The sequence below is a fragment of the Eptatretus burgeri genome, chromosome 12 (genome assembly GCF_056783735.1).
Source record: "Eptatretus burgeri isolate ZD-2024b chromosome 12, Ebu_testis_v1, whole genome shotgun sequence".
Lineage (NCBI taxonomy): Eukaryota > Metazoa > Chordata > Myxini > Myxiniformes > Myxinidae > Eptatretus > Eptatretus burgeri.
Genome location: NC_140972.1, coordinates 55,210,328 through 55,229,223, shown reverse-complemented (window position 1 = coordinate 55,229,223; position 18,896 = coordinate 55,210,328). Strand labels below are relative to the sequence as shown.

The 18,896-nt window shown below is 44.5% G+C and overlaps 1 protein-coding gene across 9 annotated transcripts in view; it reads right to left on the bottom strand.

Annotated features, from left to right (window-relative positions):
* LOC147015662 (synaptic vesicular amine transporter-like) overlaps positions 1-18,896 on the bottom strand; it is a 226,965-nt gene that overhangs the window by 951 nt on the left and 207,118 nt on the right. For 5 of the 9 annotated variants that reach the window (XM_085848017.1, XM_085848023.1, XM_085848022.1 and 2 more), the window contains one exon: positions 1-272. This exon is cut by the window's left edge. In XM_085848017.1, the coding sequence (XP_085704143.1) occupies positions 144-272 (129 nt within the window). In that variant the 3' untranslated portion in view covers positions 1-143. Of the gene's footprint in view, positions 273-7,796; positions 8,107-18,896 lie in introns of those variants that run through there. The other 4 variants (XR_015049778.1, XM_085848019.1, XM_085848018.1 and 1 more) reach the window with 2 other exon arrangements.

The following is an 18,896-nucleotide window of genomic DNA, read 5'->3' as shown; positions in this document are numbered from 1 at the left end:
AAGAGTCTTGTGTCAGCTTCTTCCTGGGCAGAGAACAGTGCTGAGAGTGGTGCCACCCTCTATATCTGTCTTCCTGTCATTTTGACAAATTGCATGACATTCACTTCCATGTGCAACTGTGAGTGTTCCGGTATATTAATCAATTATCTCTTTTGAGGACTTGCACCATCTTTCAAAGAGGAACTGAAGAAGGTTTTCTTTGTTTTCACCACGTGGCAGAAACTTTTCCCACTGTTTTGGTATCTTCTGGTCAGGAGAGAGCTGCAGTCACTCTGCAAAGAAATCAGTATATGGGATGAAGAGAGGTAGAAACACTGCATCGTTTCATACAAGTCAGCAATCGATCAGCATTTGGAAATCTTATATATTAAAAACGCAATGATGCCGCGTACATATTAAAGCATACGAGCTGAATGCACCCTGCGTTGCCTGCGTTCTTTTTGAATGAATTTAATCTTCTGTACATAGGTCTGATGTGAGCCCACTATCAGTTCTCTATTGAGTCACGGCAATCATAGCCTAAGGGGGTTGGTGAGAGGAAAACACCCCTGGCCGATGGGCCTCGCTACTTCGCCTATAACCTTCCCAGGGCCCGTCCTGACACTTTTTGTTGCAGAGGTTTCCTCCTATCTTTCACTGTTCAGGAGATTAACATGTGCAGATAAACAAACAAAAACTTCAAATTATATATGAGATGAGATACACCGTACACGTTATTTTTTATTTATATTTTTTGGGAGCGATCAGTGTCGTATTCACAATTGTCATGCCCTCCATCATCACTTTTCCATTCAATTATGAAATGCATTTTTTTTACCACTCCACCTGCAGTTAAATACAGTGGGACCCGCTTAATAGAATCACTTTGGGCCGGACAAATTTGATTCTAATAAGCGGGTGATTCTAATATCTGAGTTCACCAGAGTTGTGGGGTATCAAGCGGATCAAATGTCGAGTACACATACGGAGACAAATACTCAGCATTTAGTTTGATTTATATGACACACTTACTCAAAACAATGTAACTTACTACTGAAAATAAAACAATTACACGTACAGTACATATGTACTTTTCAAAGCAAAACAACATAGGTTTGTCGATGAGCCTACTCTGTAATGAAAAAATTGTCGATTGTTGCCTGCTTTAACGAGTCTGTGGCAATGGCGGTGACCTCCTTGTCAAGTTTGCGCAGGAAGGCCATGTCACTGAACCCATGTGATAGCAAACCAAGCCTGATCGTCTTAGCTGCAGACATCATTTCCTTGATGGTCGGGACAGAGATCTCCTCTTCCTCCTCTTCCTCCACTTTAGTGTCGGCGCCATGTCTGCGTCAGTAGCAATTCCCATTTCGCGTTGGACTGCCAAAACGATGGCTTCGTCTGTGACATCATCGTCTGTTGTTTGGATAGTGGCGTCTATGTTGACGAAGTCCTGCCATTGGTCGGGATCCATTTGAAGAGGGTTGGCTAACTCGTCGTCGTCATTGCTCTCGACCCTTTCGCCTTCGCTTGCCGCTCCGATGAAAATTCCTCCTTTGCGCCAGCAGTTCACTATGACGGTAGTCTTCACATCATTCCATGCTGCGTCCGTAAACAGCATAGCGTCGAGGATCGTTATCTTTTTCGCCAAGTCACTCGCTGTCATTGCTCCATCCTCGTTGTCAATCTCAGTGAGCACTTTTCGTAGCATGTCACGGCGGTAATGAGCTTTGAATGAACGGATAATTCCCTGATCTAACGGTTGAAGAACAGAGGTTGTGTTCGGCGGGAGAAATGCCACAGTAATGTTCGACAGTTGAAGTGATTGGGGATGTGCCGGACAGTTGTCGATTAGAAGCAACGCTTTCTGGTCATGATGCCGAAGCTCGCGATTCCACTCATCGAGCCATTCAGTGAAGAGGAAACCTGTCATCCATGCGGAGGAATTGGCTCTGTAGCGAACTGGAATTGTTTTGAGGCCTTTGAAACACCGTGGATTCTTGCTTTTACCAATACTGAAAGGAGGACGCTTAGCACCAGTCATCGAGCAGCAAAAAAGCACCGTGATTCTTTCCTTTGGCTTTTTCCCACCGCAGTGCTGATCTCCCTTGAAGAGGAACGTTCCGTCTGGTAAGGCCCGAAAATACAACCCGGTTTCGTCAGCATTCCAGATCTCATCAGCCGTGAAGCCTTCTACGAGATCCGGAAACACGTGGTCCAGCCATTGTTGTTTCCCTCTTACGTCAGCCGCCGCTGCCTCTCCGTGAAGTTTCTTGTGGACGATTCCATGTCTTTTCTTGAACCGGTCAATCCAGCCGTTTGTCGCACTGAACTTCTTGTTGTTGAACTTTTCCGCGAACTGAGCCGCTTTCTCCCGCATCAGAGGTCCAGAAAGCGGTGCTTCCTTTTCTCTAGAAGTTTGAATCCACTTGACCATTGCTGATTCGACATCGGGTGCGTTGCCGCTTCGCTTGCGTTTCTGAGAAGAAGACGAATCCACTTGACCTTTCAGAATGGCCTCTCGATCTTTCAGAATCTTGCATAGGATCGGCTGGTTAATTTCCAACTTGTCTGCAGCTTCTCGTTGGCTCATTCTGGGCAAAGCGTCATAGTCCCTCAGGATTTGTGCTTTATCAATGTTTGAACGATCCGTCCGCTTTCGTTTTCTGTCCATCGTGGAAATGACGACACGCCTAGTGCTTAGACTGCAGCTGTCAGCCGTCTGCCTATCTGGACAATGACTACCGAAATCACTGTAGTGGCATAGCGTTATTTTAGCGTGACATCAGCCGCCTGGTGGCAAAAGTTGGAACTGTGCGGCCAGTAGGCGCTGAACTGTCGAAGTGTATGGCCAGCAGCTGATTCTATTAAGCGGGTTTTTGATTCTAATAAACGGGAAAAATTGTGTACATTTAGATACAATGGAATCGGTCTCAACGATTTTGATTCTATAATACGGGTGATTCTATTAACCGTGATTCTATTAAGTGGGTCCCACTGTATGGATGCATTCGGAGGGCTTGAGATGATGCAGAAGAGAATAGGAAGGACAGTTCACCGACGTGCATTGAGAATCATCTAGGATAGATGCAATCCTATGGAGAACGATGACGAGTAATAAAAACTTTTAAAACTAAAAGGGCACTCAGTGGAGCCCATACCTCCGCCACGTAATACTTGATCCACGAGAGCATATTGGGCCCAATATATTTTTGAAATATCATGCTATACAGTACTATATCGTTTTTGGCCCCATCTCTCGATGGTGAGGATTCACTTAAAAATTATCAGTTCCGGATTCCTCATTCGGATTTTCACCAAAATCGAATCAATTCTTCCTTGTCGCACACCCAACCTGTCCACCTAGTTTCATCTGAATCCGTCAACAACTTTGTTGAGATATCGTAATATATATCGTTTTTGGCCCTATCTCTCAATGGTGAAGAATCACTTTAAAAATTCTGGTAGTTGGATCCGGATCCGGATCTTCACCAAAATCTCATCAGTTCGTCCTTGTAACACAGTTCGTCCTTACAAATGTTGTAATACATACTTCATAGACTATCGAAATCGTAAGTACTTTACAGGAATATGTGTCGGTTGTTGCTGTCAACGACTTCCTGATAATCCCCCCCCCCCAATCAGGCTGATTGATAGTCATAGTCCCGCCCACCCCTCCCTTCCGATTCTTCAAGAAAGGAATGCACTTTTGTGTACTTTTTGTGGAATCCTTTCAAGTTATGAAAATTACAATAGCAAAGGATGCTGCACCAAGTCAAACTATCAGATGGTACCAGTCATTGACATTGAGAGAGGCAGCTTGGAAATAGGCCGGTTGAAGATGATGATGATTATTATTATTATGAGCGAGATTTTCTGGTTTTGACCGATCTCGGGTTTTTTGCTTATTTTTTGATTTTCCTCATGGTCTGCAGTACTGAAAAGTGATCCCTGCCTCGACAATCAGCTGAACAGACCAGGTAGGGTTTCATATGTAGTCTAAGTGACTTTTTAGAGAAGATACTCCAACTTTCGTTTTGTATGTAGTTGGTGGGGCCAACTTTTTTTCCACGCAATCCCTACAGAAAGTGCTGGTGCACTCTCTGGTAATAACAAATTTGTGTGTCTTTGCCTTCGTCTTCATTCTCCTCCATAGTTCTTGGAAGTCTCTGGTCGATGATTCTGGGTGCTTTGGGAAATGGGCCGCCATCCTTTTTGAAATATCTTCCCACGCGAGCTGCTTTTTCTTATTTGCAGCCGTGTCACTTCTCCTGTCTTGGATTGTTTCTTGGTGAACCTTGATTATTTCGATGAAACCCATTCATTGCTCGAATGAAAAAGTGTCCCTCTTTTCTTTCCTGACATGTTGCCTTCATTGGCTCACACGAGCTAAAAAATGATGTACGCGAGGCAGGCCAATTCGGTGAATCGGTTAGGTAACCTCTTACATGGCAAGATGAATAAAATAAATGTTTGAAAGGCATTGAATCATAACTAAGGTGTGTAGAACTCATCGGCTGTTTCTATGCGCACCACTAATCGGCTGTTTCTGTGCCCACCACTCATCGACTGTTTCTGTGCGCACAACTCATCGGCTGTTTCTGTGCACACAACTCATCGGCTGTTTCTGTGCGCACAACTCATCGACTGTTTCTGTGTGCACAACTCATCAGCTGTTTCTGTGCGCACAACTCATCAGCTGTTTCTGTGCGCACAACTCTTCGGCTGTTTCTGTGCTCACAACTCTTCGACTGTTTCTGTGCTCACAACTCTTCGACTGTTTCTGTGCGCACAATTCATCGGCTGTTTCTGTGCGCACAACTAGTCGGCTGTTTCTGTGCGCACACCTCATCGGCTGTTTCTGTGCGCACAACCCATTGGCTGTTTCTGTGCGCACAACCGATCGGCTGTTTCTGTGCGCACAACCCATCAGCTGTTTCTGTGCACACAACCCATCGGCTGTTTCTGTGCGAACAACTAATCGGCTGTTTATTTCCCTTCTTAAGTTGCCATCTAGACGGGCGATTAGCTGTGCGCCTACAAAGATGGTTTTGTCACTATTTTAAGGGTTAGGCATGTGTTTGCAAGACGCTCGCGAAACACCTTTCGTAGATTCAGCCCTTAATGCCTCCCTCCCTCCAGGAACCTTAATAATTAGATAAGTACCCAAAAGAAGCCCATGGTGTTGGCTTATTGGTTAATGTGTCTTGCTTAAGGTTTTAGGGTCTTGAGTTCGAGCCCCTGTTGCTGTTGCTGTTGTTGCCCCCCAAAAAATGATGCAGCGAAGCAGCTACAGGCTGCATACGAATAAATAAAGGTACCTCAAAGCATTAGAGATGGAAGGGTAAAGGGACATCAGCAGAACTTTTCTGTAGCTTGAGTATGGATGAATGATTGTGTGCATCTGTGAGGAGTGTCATGTCTGTGAGGGTCTCGCCAAGGGATAGTGTGTGGTGGGTATTGTCTATTTCTCACTCAAAAACTACCTTCACCCAACATAGGGTTCCCCTCCCCCTCAAAAAAGTTTTTTTTTTTAATGATTAAAATAAATATATTTCTCCATTTTTTTTTTTTTTGCACCATTGGGCTATCCCTGAGCCTGCCACATTGTTCTCATCCCCACTCCTTCTCTCATTCCCACAATTAAATTATAAATTAAATTACGGGAGTAACTGCTGAAATCTATCTCTTCGGGTTCTTCCCGACATCTTAAACCTCCGCCATCGAAGATGGACGGAGGTTACTGTTTTCACCCCTGTCTGTTTGTTACTTACGAAATCTAAAGATTTCATAAGTATATTGATGACTTCCGTCATGTTTGTGTGTTTGTGTGTGTGTGTTTGTTTGTTTGTAGGCACGATAACTCGAGAACGGAAGAAGCTGCCAATGTCAAATTACACCACGTGATTCAGGAGGGTGATGGCTTGTGCTGATTAGATTTTGGTCAAAATCGGTCAAAGGTCAAGGTCACAGTGAGGTCAAACATTCGATTTTTGATGGTTTGGTACAGAATCATCGTAGAAACTTCTGGTTTGTGTCGCTACCTTCTCTACAGACAGCTTTTATTAGACAAGGTCAGAGGTGAAGTTGACGATTTCATAAGTACCAGTCTATGACTGCTTGTTTGTGAACAGTATTACGGAAAAACTCCTCGACGGATTTCAACGAAACTTAGTGGGGGGATTAGGTATGGTCCAAGGATCATGCCATTAAATTTTTGACTTGGTCCAAAGTCCAATATGGCCGCTATGGCGGCCATTTTGAAAAAATATTTGAATTTTTGTTGTTGCATTTCTACATGTTTTAAGTGATTTCCAACGAAAAAAAACTAAATTTGTTAGAGAAAAATAAACAGAAAATTTTACAACTTTTTTTTTCAACAAAAATTTCGATTTTTTTTTGTTTGCATTTCTACATGTTTTAAGTGATTTCCAACAAATAAAAATGCCAAAATTATAATTGCGGCTGATTTTGGAACTTCAGGTGGATATACCCACGTAAAATCAATTTCTGTCTTAAGGAATCCAGTTATGACGAATGAATTGAGTATGTAAAAGAAATAGGGAAAGTTGCAAACTACAACTCTGTGAGCACTGTTGACGTCAAATTGAATGAATAGGATATCAGGTTCACTTGAGTGACCGAGCAGTATTGGCGGCGGAGGTTTTGCACTCTACCGAGTGCACCCCCTCTAGTTGTTGTTCCTTTCACATTTCTTTCTATTTTTTTCACAATTCTCTTTATTCATTCTCATTGTTGCTTTTTCTTCTCTTTCATCTCTTTTGCTCTATTTCTCTCTTTCATTATCTGTCTCTCTCAGGAGAAGTGAATTATTGCAGAAAGTTTTCTGTCAGGCTCATTTGGCTGCATCTGGATGGGTTTGAGGGTAGTGGAGTAGTGGCTGAAACCCGAATCCTATCCAGGTTCCTCCTGATGACTCCATATTTGCTCTTTACTTCTTCGGGTTCCTTCTTGGTCTTCCATTTGATGACGTTGTTTTGACAGATATATTTGATCTGGTGTTGGTGTGGCGCAGGCATGATGGACCGAATGGCCTCTTCCTGCGTCTACTCGTTTCCTTGTTACCTCCACCACCGAAGGTATGTTTTCACCCCTGTCTGTCTTTGTTTGTCTGTGAGCAGGATATCTCAAAAACTTGTGGATTGATTCAGACAAAACTTGGTGGGCAGATTGGGTGTGTGTCAAGGATGAAATGATTAGATTTTTATGAAGATCTGGACCTGGATTCTTCACCATTGAGAGATAGGGCTAAAAATGATATATAACATGATGTTTCAAAAAGTAATGAACATGTTTTGACAACTTGGTGCATGAGTTGGGGAGGTGACGAGAACAAGCCGATTAGATTTTAGTTCAGGTCCAAATGCGGAACCTATCAGTGGGATAAAAAACGTAACCTGTTCAGCCTGGTGGAGGTATGCGCTCTACCGAGTGCCGTTCTTGCTATTCCATGTTATTCTTCATTGGAGCCTCGTGTTGCTCTGACGAAGGGTAAAATCCAAAACATTGGCACTTTGTGATATTTTATGGCAGAGGAATTTAACAGCATTTTATTATTTTGTGCCTCCAATGCATGCAGCTACTTCTTTGCTGGAATTAACTTTTTTTTGTCTTTCTTTTGAGTTTATTTTGATGAACGGATGGGCTTCCCCCTTCTATGTGATGCCAAACGCACTGCGATGACATGCTTCTCATAAACGAATTGTGACAAGATGGTGGTTCTTACTTCGGAGAACCACCATACTTAGGTCATGTTTGTACCAGGAAAGCACAATTTTAGCGACACTGGCACCAAGGCTTTTTCCAAAAATCCACAGGATGTTTAAAAAGGAAATTGATTCACACAAGACCCTGAAAAATACCCCGTTCCAAGGGAGAGTATACTCTGCAATGCAGTGCTCCAGCAGCAAAACACTAAGGTGAAAGTTTTAGTGAATAAATGTTCCATTTCAATAATTATCAACACACCCACAAATCAAACAATGGTTTGTCTGAAAATTTCAAATGCATTCAGTTCTTGTTTTCATCCATTTCTTCCTCAACCTCGTTGGAGTTTCCAGTTGCAGAATATGATCTTTCAGAGGAGTGTTCTTTATCCAGGATTGCCTGAAATTGAATAAAATGCTTTAGGTTGAGTTATCATTGGAGTTAATTTGAAAATGCCTTTAATGGGATGATTACATTTAACAATCACCTAGATGTGGCAAGATTCGGGACCGAATATAATATCAGACTTAAATATAGAAGAGCATGGGGTAGATTATACAAAGGGGAGGTGAGAATGGGGGAAGGGGTGTATTATCAAACTCTAATCCTTCAACTTCTGGCTAAGTCGAAAATACCAACTGTTACAGATGGGTATTAGCCCGGCATGAGGATACCGAGGCAGTGCACTTACCTTGTAGTTGTCTCATCTGGGTTATATTCCCAACCCGACTATAAATTTTCTGATCGGTGCTTCGCAGTCAGGTTGTTGCATCACAGAGTGCTCTATCCCTAGGTTGGATGGACGTTAAGTCGGGGGTCTTGTTTGCTAGCAGTAGTTAGTGGACCTTAAAGATCCCTCGGTGTCTCGCAAAGAGAAGGTGAGTTATCGCCGGAACCATGAAGAAATTACAAATTTCTGCCAAGATCATCTTCATTCAAACGTCATACCCTGCCACCCGGTTCGTGAAAGACTTGGGCCAAAAAACTTCCTCAGCTGACATCACAACAAAAGAATAAACCAATGTCACCCGCAGGGTGACCCGTATCTTGTCAAAAGGTGACCACGTGTGACTTCTTTAAGGTCACACTGAGGTGAACAGAGCTGCTATCCACCAGGAGCGACTCCTTAAGGAATATCTGCCTATGAGAGATTCCGATGAGAATCGTTCTACAGAGTCACCATGAAAAATATGCGTTTGCCTCATAACGTCACCAAATGATGTCATAATGTCTCAAGCTTGACATATCTAGAAAGCACTAATCGAGGTGTTCAATTTGAGATACTACACGATATGGTTCCTAAAACTTGAAAATTTGACCTTGGGGTCAAATATGTTTGACCTGAGGCGCTAACCATGAAGGTCAAGGCCAATTGCCACGAAAAATTAATCAGCTGAGCGCCAGACCATGAACTATATTCCCTTGAAGTTTGAAGAGGATCCGATCAAAAATACTCAAAAAATAAGGGTTTCGTCGACTCCCCTGATTTGCGACAGTGACCTTGACCTTTGACCTTGACCTTCAAAATTTTATGCACTGAAAGGGACCTCTATAGGCCTCTGATATGCGAAGTTACAAAAATTTCCAATGATAACTGTGCTCTGCAGAGTGATTTATACATGATTACAGACAAAAAAAAAAAAAACATACAAGCTGACTAACATATCTTGCAAAAACTTCGTTTTGGCAAGATAATAATTGGGGTTGTTAACGAAGTAGTATGTAGAACTATTCTTACCCGTGAAGGTTAGTGTCGAGCTGGGGTGGTGCAGCAGATGAAATCAACAACTTTATTGCTCTGATGAAGGGTTAACATCTGAAACGTCTGCTTCTTGAGTCCCACACCAGTTAGCATATCTTGATCAGTGTTCTGTTAATTCCATATATTGATCAATGGTGAAGACATTTGCTTTGTGACGTGTCGCGGACAATACGTCTGGTCCGAACTTCTTCATCCATGCTACAGAGCTGGGGATAACTTCATATTTTTTAAGGTAATTATAAAATATAACACTTTTTTTCAAATAATTTTATCCCCACGGCGAAATATTACACATGAATCGAAAAAATGGACAGAATCCGACACAGCAAAAAAATAAAATAAAATCTCGACGAAGAATATTCAAATGCTCGCGAACTCACGTGACAGATTTGGCAAATCAGAAAAAAACATGACAGAACAAGTCTGAAGACGACGATGGTTCATGAGCGGTATTTGACGATGTAGATTGTTTCAGAAGTCAAGGATGAGACAATGTGATCATTTTTGACCAAGTTATAAAAATAATCAACATGATGTGGTACAGGTGACAGGTTATTAGCTGCAAAATGTCGAAAACCCGGTTTCGTTCAACAACTTTCAAAATTTCACCTTTGCATAATCTTTAAAGGTCACAAAACAATGTTGTGGACATTAAAGTAAGGAAACAGGATACGTGCTATAGCTTAATGGAGTTAATCCGTCGAAGAAGGTCGAAAACCCGGTTTGATTCCCACAACTTTGAAAATTTGACCTTTGTGCCTTTTAAAAGTCAAAGGTCAAGGATTATGACCGTTGGTGCAAAACTTCCTCTGGAACATTCCAGGAACAATATAACGTCATATAGGCTATATGGCATTTCGCACTCCTCGGATTATCCATACTTTGAAATCAGTGTAAAAACAAACTTGAAGGGGGCACCACGGGCAAGGTGATCGAGATAGAGCAAAATGGTTTCAAGACTTTAGGTGGGGAATGACCTCAAGATTATGCATAAAAATATTGTCATCCCAGCTCTCAAAGTTTGGGCGGTCGTATGATTTTGTCAAAATTCGCAATTTTCTAAGTTTTTGACCTTGTCCTTGACCTTGACCTTGGGACGAAAATGAAAAATCGGACAACGACAAGTTTTAGATAATTCGTTTTGCTATTCAAATACCGAAGAACCCATTCCATTCAGTAAATTCCCGAGGAGAAGATAGATTTTTAATCCGACTACCCCCTAAAAATGGATATTTTTTGGACGTGGCTCCGCCCACAATGGGCGTAGCACGCCCTCGTCCAGGAAAACACAACTAGACATTGATATCGAACACATAACCAAGTTTCATCAAGATGGGATCAAAGTCCACGGAGTTATGCTCTGGACAGACAGACACACAGACAAGCCAGTAGGCGAACATGGGTAGTCGACTACCCAATAGAACCTGACGCGATGGGCCCGTTCGATGGAGAATGACCTGAGGATTAAGCACAAGAAAATTCATGATTCTAGCTTCAAGGGTTAATGCTGCAGATTGTTTTTTCATTAAAATACCCCCACATTTAGAGGTTTTTCGGCTGTTGCTAGGTAACGGAGGGGTCCATAGCAACGGTTCTTTCTCACACATAACTAGGACATACCATGAACCTACCATACCAGTTTCATGTATATCTGACTCATAGTCTCGAGATATAACGAACTTCGTTTTTTGTTTTTTTTCGACCAGGGTTCATTGAAAGTCTATCTTCTCCTACAGTTTTCATGGTAGCGGGCTGAATTTTTTTTGTCAAGGAGGCTGAATGTGTTGCCCACAAACGATCATAGTTTGATTTTTGAATTTTGATATTTTTATTTTTTTAGATTTTTTTAAAAATTTCAAAGGCCCGTTGCTAGGCAACCGAGGGGTCCATTGCAACGGTTCTGAAACGCGCACAACTAGGTCATGATATGAACTTACCACCAGAGTTTCATCAAAATCGGCCTACGATTAATGGAGTACTGGCCTGGACAGACAGACAGACATAACGACGGAAAACCTGACAATAAGGGTAGATAGATCGACTACCCAACAGACAGACACGCAGACAGACACACACAGACACACAGACATAACAAATATAGTAGTCACTCTGGCTGGCGCTCATGAACCAATATGACGGTACAACAGAAGCTAATTAGCATGATTGACCAATTACAAGTGACGTTCTATCCAGCATGACCACCGGTGAATGCAATATGGCGGCGCCCATGTCAAGCAACTCGGATAAGAAGACTGCCAAGTTTTCGTCAAAATTATGTGTTATGCACATTGTTTCTTCAAAAAGAGTAATTTTATTACATTCACCAATGACTCCTGGCTTTGATTAGTCAGTTTTGCAACTAATTGGAAGAAGAACGATTGAGAAAAAAAGCAAAGTTGGCGCGGAAACTGCAGCCGATCTCGGTTTAGACATTGACAATACACAATTGTGCAATAACGCTCAACCGACCATTGACCAGAGAGGACCATTACGAGTGTTACAAATGCTTCTGTGATGTAAGTAAATTCAGGAGGACACCACGAGCATCGACAGCGCAGCTGCGAGGAAACAGATATCCTCAGACGAACCTCTGCCGCAAGCTTTAGATGATCATTTGACGTTTCCAATGATCTGGGTTGAGATTTCCGGTTGCATTGAAAAGGCATACGAATTAATATCTCTTAAAGAGGCTGCACGGATGTGGTTTTGCATAACGCAGAAGCAAATGACCCAATATCGGCAAGAGCGTGGCGAGTGCACACCAATAGCTCATCGTCAATACGCCAAGAGCTACGCCAATAGTGCACGCCAATAGTGCACGCCAATAGCTTGGTGCCAATAGCTCGATCGCCAGAGGCCGATAATAGTGAAACGACAACCATGCCACATTGTGCAAGATACGAGCGGCATGTTCTGTGCGACACATTTCTGGATTTAATTAGATCGGCATCCTCTTTTTCCCTCCAAACCCCCCATCTAATTATTATATCCGATCATTACCCTCATATCCTGACACAGATCGGTGTTAGCCCCACGCACACGATAGCAGAATCGGGCGAATGCGAGCGCTGACCGCGTGGGCCATGGCGAATCCACACACACTGTGCGGAACGTGCTCGAAGGCAGACCCTTGCGCCGCTCGTGACACTTTATTATTGTGCAGAGCAGGGCACGAATGGACACATCTTACCGTCTGCATGGGTTTGCCATAACATCTTACATTCTCACCTCTATGACCAGCGAAACTGCGATCGGGCAGAGGCATACTGTACAGCTCGGGGCGTGTGGCGCATCACGGAGCAGGCATTGATCAGCGCTAACCAGAAGCGCCCGGGCAGGCATGCGGGACTGACACAACCCTCGGCCGGTCGTCAGGGCACGGCCTGGGGGTTCTTGCAAGGCAATTCATGATGCAGAGTTCGGTTTGGGCAATTCATATCATGTCGTGAGGTCAGAGCGAGACATTTTCACGGCTTGGGACCACCTTGCCGGAAGTGGAATGTTGCTAGTTCCGGCCGGCCGGGGGGGGGGGGGGCGGCAATCAGAGCGCCCAATTCTGGTGACGATGCATCGCTTCGGGGTGGCCCCCCACCTCGCGCCGCGGGTCCGATAAAGGTCAGAGCGGTGTCGTTCGTTCTCTCTCTTTCCTTATTCGTCTCCCACATGCGCTGTACTTCGTCATCGCCTGGACTCCGCCTTCCTGTCATCATCGCCTGGACTCCACCCTCCTGTCGTCATCGCCTGGACTCTACCCTCCCAATTCAAGTCCCTCCTTCACGCCGACAGTCGCGTCTCGATGCTAGCTGCACGAAGCCCCACAAAGCCCGGTTCTGGGTTTGGAGCATTGGCAGGTCTCCTTGGGGGCTCCCTGCTGACGATCTCAAAGTTAAGAGTCCGGTCGTTATCTGTCCCGTTTTAACTGTTTATTTTCACACCTGCATGTTACTGTGTTCCGAGTTCGGTTTTGTTTCAAAAATCATGCTATTTTGTAAGATTTTGTCGAACTTGTCTTACTGGGTGCTTGAGGCCTATCCTTGAGGCTTGAGGCCTACCCTTTGTTCCCCTCGGTGTATGATCGTGTTTATTTGTTTTTTCTCCCCATTTTCTTCAATTTCTATCCTTTCCCACTTTCTTAACGTCCCCCATCCCTCCAAACTAATCACTCTATTTCTTATCTTAAATAAAAAAAGCCACCTTTCTCCGATTCTTCTTCTTCTTCTTCTTCTTCTTCTTCTTCTTCTTCTTCTTCTTCATCTCCTCTTCTTCTCCCTCCTGTTCTTCTTCCTCAATTTTTTTTCTACAACACTTCCATGACCTAATCTGTTGAAAACTCTCAAACATTAATAATAATAACAAAAACGATCTCTTATAATGCTTCATTTTCCTCTTTCACACGTGTGGTACTCTTCACTGTATCAGAATGCACTACTCTGCTATTTAAACAGACTGCTCTCAATATGAACTTTCCTTCATACCTTTCTGAAAAATCCAACTGTTACAGCATTTCGTCTCTCCATTCTCTGAATTCGCCTTTATTGCATCCCTCGAGAAATGTGTTTAATTGCAGAACTGACCTAAAACTTAAAAAAAAAAAACCCCAGTTTGCTATGAATGTTCACTTTCCATCAACCATTCTTTTTTTTTCCAAATTCAGCGCCAACTCACTCCTCTCACCGCTCACTCTCAAAGCAACCATCCCACTCTTCTCCCTCCAAGCCTCCCTCTCACCTCTCTCAAAAACTCCCCCCTCACCTTTCTCCCACCATTCATCCCCCTCACTCACCCTTCCCAAAGTTGCCCCCCCCTCCCATGCACAAAGCTGCCTGCTTCCACTGCTCTCTCACCTCCATCTCTTCACTCCACCTCCTCAAATCCTCAACTGCCTTCTTCCCCCTCTCTTGTCCCCCCTCTCCCGCAGCACCACAGAGCCTTTTCTCGTCCTCATTTGGCCGCCTCCCCTAGCTCTTCTACAATCCCCCACACTCTTTCGACAACACTCCTTACCTCCCCCCTCGTCCCTTGTCCTACCCTCCCCTCCCCCACCACCCTCTGCACCCAAAGCCTCCTCCCCTACCTCTTCATTAAAAGTATGGACCTCAAATATCTGGGGCCTTCGCTCAAACCTTTCAGATCTTTCCATACAGGTTGCCACTGACAAACCAGACATAATATGCCTAACAGAAACTTTCCTCTCCCCAAGACGTGTCTGACTCCCAAATATCTCTCCCTGGTTACTCCACTCCTCCGGTTTGACAGACCTGACCCTCGCCCTGGTGGAGGAGTTGCTCTCTACATCAAAGACTCCATTCCTCACTCTCCATGCACTGCCCTCACTCCCCCAGGAATACCTCTGGCTACCGCTTCCCCTCCACTCCCACCTCATGTTTATATGTGTACTGTACCGTCCACCTAACAGTGATGAATATTTACACCTCGCTATCTGAAAACATGGACCAACTTCTATCTTCTCATCCAAACTCTCACTTCCTCATATGTGGCGACTTCACTTGTCATCATGCCAGTTGGCTAGGTGTGGGTACCTCTCTCACCTGTCATGGCACCTCAGCAAAAGCTTTCTGCGACTCATTAGGACTGACTCAATCGGTCAACTTCCCTACCCGGATCTCAACCAATGGTACTCCATCTCTTCTGGATCTGATTTTGACAAATTTCCCTGACAATATCTGCTGTTCTTTCTCCGCTCCAATCGGTTCTTCTGACCACGTCCTTGTCAAAGTGGACATCTCTTTGGCTATTATCAGAGAACCACCTCACCAGCGTCGAGTCTGGCATTTCACGCAAGCCGACTGGCAGGGTCTCCAAGCAGCCCTCAAACTTATAGATTGGTCTCCTATTGCTACTTTCTCCAACATCATCTCATCCTGGGAATTCTTTCAAAGAAACTTTCTCTCCCTCATGCACAGATTTATCCCCTCTCGTCTTCAGTTGTCCTACCCTTCCTCCCGCCCTTGGTTCACTGAAGCTTGTGGTGAGGCAGTTGTCCTGAAACAACTTGCCTTTGCCTCATGGAAAGCAAACTCAACTGAGGGCAATCTCAGTTCCTTCCATAAAGCTCGGAACAAGTGTGCATCTACCCTCAGGAGAGCCAGAAAACAACATCTTTCTCATCTCAAGTCTGAACTCTCAAACCTCTCTCCCTCCTCAAAATCCTGGTGGCGTTTAATCAAATCTGTTTCTGGAGTATGTTCCCCCTCCATCCCCTCCATTACCTCAAATGGCAGCACTGCTGATACCGCAAGTGAAAAAGTTGAATGCCTAAACTCCGGTGTTTGCAGCTAAATATTGTGTCCAAAACCCATCACTTTCGCTACCCACCTTACCCAGTCGCACCCAACTGTCTCTGGACTCTGTGTCCTTTTCTCCTGACAAGGTGGAGAGCTTGCTGTCAAACCTCGATTCAGATTCTGCAACCGGTCCAGACGGCATCAGCCCACGTGTCCTCAAAGCCTGCTCTTCTGCTCTCTCTCTCTCTGTTATATTCACCCTCTCATTTGCTCAAGGCCATCTGCCATCTGCTTGAAAATCAGCAAACATCACTGCCCTGCACAAAAATGGTGCAAAAACAGATCCCTGCAACTACAGACCAATCAGCCTTCTCCCAATGATCAGCAAGGTTATGGAATCCATCATCGCTTCAGACATCATATCCTTCCTCTTCTCCAATGGCTTGATTTCTGATCATCAATTTGGTTTCAGACCAGGTCACTCTACCCTGGATATGCTGCTTCTGCTCTCCCAACAATGGATGGAGGTCCTCAATGCCAGACAGGAAATCCGAGCTGTATCCCTGGACTTATCACGTGCTTTTGACACAGTCTGGCATCCTGCCCTGCTCACCAAACTCTCTTCCTATGGTATCCAAGGCCATCTCCACTCATGGCTCGCAGACTTCCTCTCCTGTCGCAGTCAACGTGTCGCCCTGAATGGAGTTCTTTCATCCCCTCTTCCTGTCCAGGCTGGAGTTCCTCAAGGTAGCGTTCTGGGCCCTGTTCTTTTTCTGGTTTTCATCAATGATCTCTCCGACTCTCTGGAAAATCCTCTATATCTCTTTGCTGATGACTCCACCCTCTGCCGTACCATCGGTCATCCCTCAGACTGGCAAGCATCAGATTGTTCGCTCACTACTGATCTGGATAAAATCACAAACTGGTCCAACATGTGGAACATGTCTTTCAATCCGGACAAATCTCACACTCTCACGATGTCTCTTCGAAAGGACCGTTTAGAACCCCCCCCCCCATCCACTTTCTCAACAATCCTCTGGAAGAAGTCCTTTCTTTCAAGCTTCTGGGTCTCACTATCTGCCATGACCTTTCCTGGGAAAGCCACATTTCAAACCTCACCTCCAAAGCCAGTCGCCGACTGGGAATCCTCCGCCGTTCAATGTCCTTCCTCGGCCCACCTGAGATCCTGCCCACTTACAAAGCTTTTCTCTGCAGCCTGATGGAATACTGCTCTCCCCTCTGGGCTGGTGCTCCTGCCTCCCACCTTTCTCGGCTTCACGCTGTAGAAACCAAGGCATTTCGGATCATTGGCATCTCCCGCAATGAGTCTGAGTCTTTGGGCCTCTCACTCATTCACCGCAGGTTGGTCGGTGGTCTTTCTGTCGTCTACTGTCTCCTCTCCAGCCTCGCCCCCTCCCCTGCTCTCTCTGCGATTTGGCCCCACCATATTTCCGCAGGACGCTCAAGGTCCGCCAACAACGCCCTTCTGGTAAAAGTACCAAAATCACGAATCACTGCTCACCTTCACTCTTTCATTCCTCTTTTTTTCCCGCCTTTGGAATAAACTCCCTCACTCTATTCATTCCCATTCTTCCCTCCAGGCCTTCAAAACAGCTGTTCACCACCACCTCTTATCACCCCCCATCCAAATCCTCAATCTTTTCTACCCCCGATAATCCACCCAATCTCACCTCCTTCAAATTCCCTGCTTTCCTTCCTGAAAGACCCTGTAATGTCCATCTTCTATTCCCCATGTTCCCCGTCCCATCCCTCTCCCTTCCACAGTTCTCCTAATGTCTCTGTTCCCCACTGTTTTGTCCTTCCCACTCCCTCCCCTCTTGTCTCATGTCCCCCATGATGTGTGTTGTGTGTTGGCTCTCACAACAGCCTCGACAAGGTATACCAAAAAAAAAGAAACGAGAGACTGTCAGGGATGTATCGCACCACAGAGCAGCCCCCCAAATGTATTGGTGGCGCATTCGGGCAATCAATTGTACAAGGTACTGAAAGACCGTAGCCTCAACTCAACTCAACCAACTGACCTTCTTGCTTCAATAACTTCTCGTCATCGGGTTTTGTGTGTGTGCGTGCGTGTGTGTGCGTGCGTACATTATCCTGGCGCCTGTCCACGTAAGTTAAGATTGCAGAAGATTATTATTATTTTGCGTGAAGTCTGCATTAACCAGAGGCTTGTGTCTGCTTTCGTAAGTTGCTTGTAATATTGCCTCACCTCTCACCATTCTTTCCATCCCTGCATTACACACCCCATAAAACTATTAAATGCACCACATACCTTTCCTCACCTGCTTGTAAATAAATTATTATTGGAAATGTTCCCAGCTCATTCTCTTCTTTTCTTTCATTGATCCAGCATGGTCTGAATCCTACTTTAGCCGGGACTTTATTCCTAACGATCCGTTCCATTCAACCGGTACGTCCTTGGCAGTGTCGCTCGGCTGCATCCGATCCGGCAAAGTGATCCGGTTCGGACAAGGCGTACCGAGGGCGTGTTCCCTGGTAATTAAATAACGTGATTAATTAGGTAACCTGGTTAACTCATAGGTGGGAGGATCCTTGGTCATGCGGTTGAGTTATTGGCGTCCACGGCAGTTAGCAACCCGCCGCGTCACGGAATTATCCATGTGCGACGGCCTACAATTCCGGGGAATCTTGTGGGAGCCGAGATAGCTCTTCCCCCCTGGTGGTCTTCGCACCAGACCCTGGCACGCAACAATATATATATATATATATATATATATATATATATATATATATATATATATATATATATATATATATATATATAATGTACTATGGAAAGGCAACAGTCAACTACCCAGCATAACCCTTGCCAAGAAACTGCTTTAGCGGCACTGACGCTTTGTAAAAGAAGATGGTACATCAGAATATATACAGTGCAGTACTGTGCAAAAGTTTGGGTTATTCCAATGATACTCATACTATCAGGTAAATTCATCAAATTATCATTGATAGGAGTCATGTATGTTTGTTATTGTAAATGAACCACCTTTATAAATGCGCATGAAAAAAACTGCTTCACAAACAAAAATAACTCATTTTATAGCATTAGGCAATACTTTTGTGCCAACCCTTTGCCTTCTTGAGTGCCATCACTCGTTTACATATGCTTCGTGTATTCCAATAAGACTTGTAGGAATATT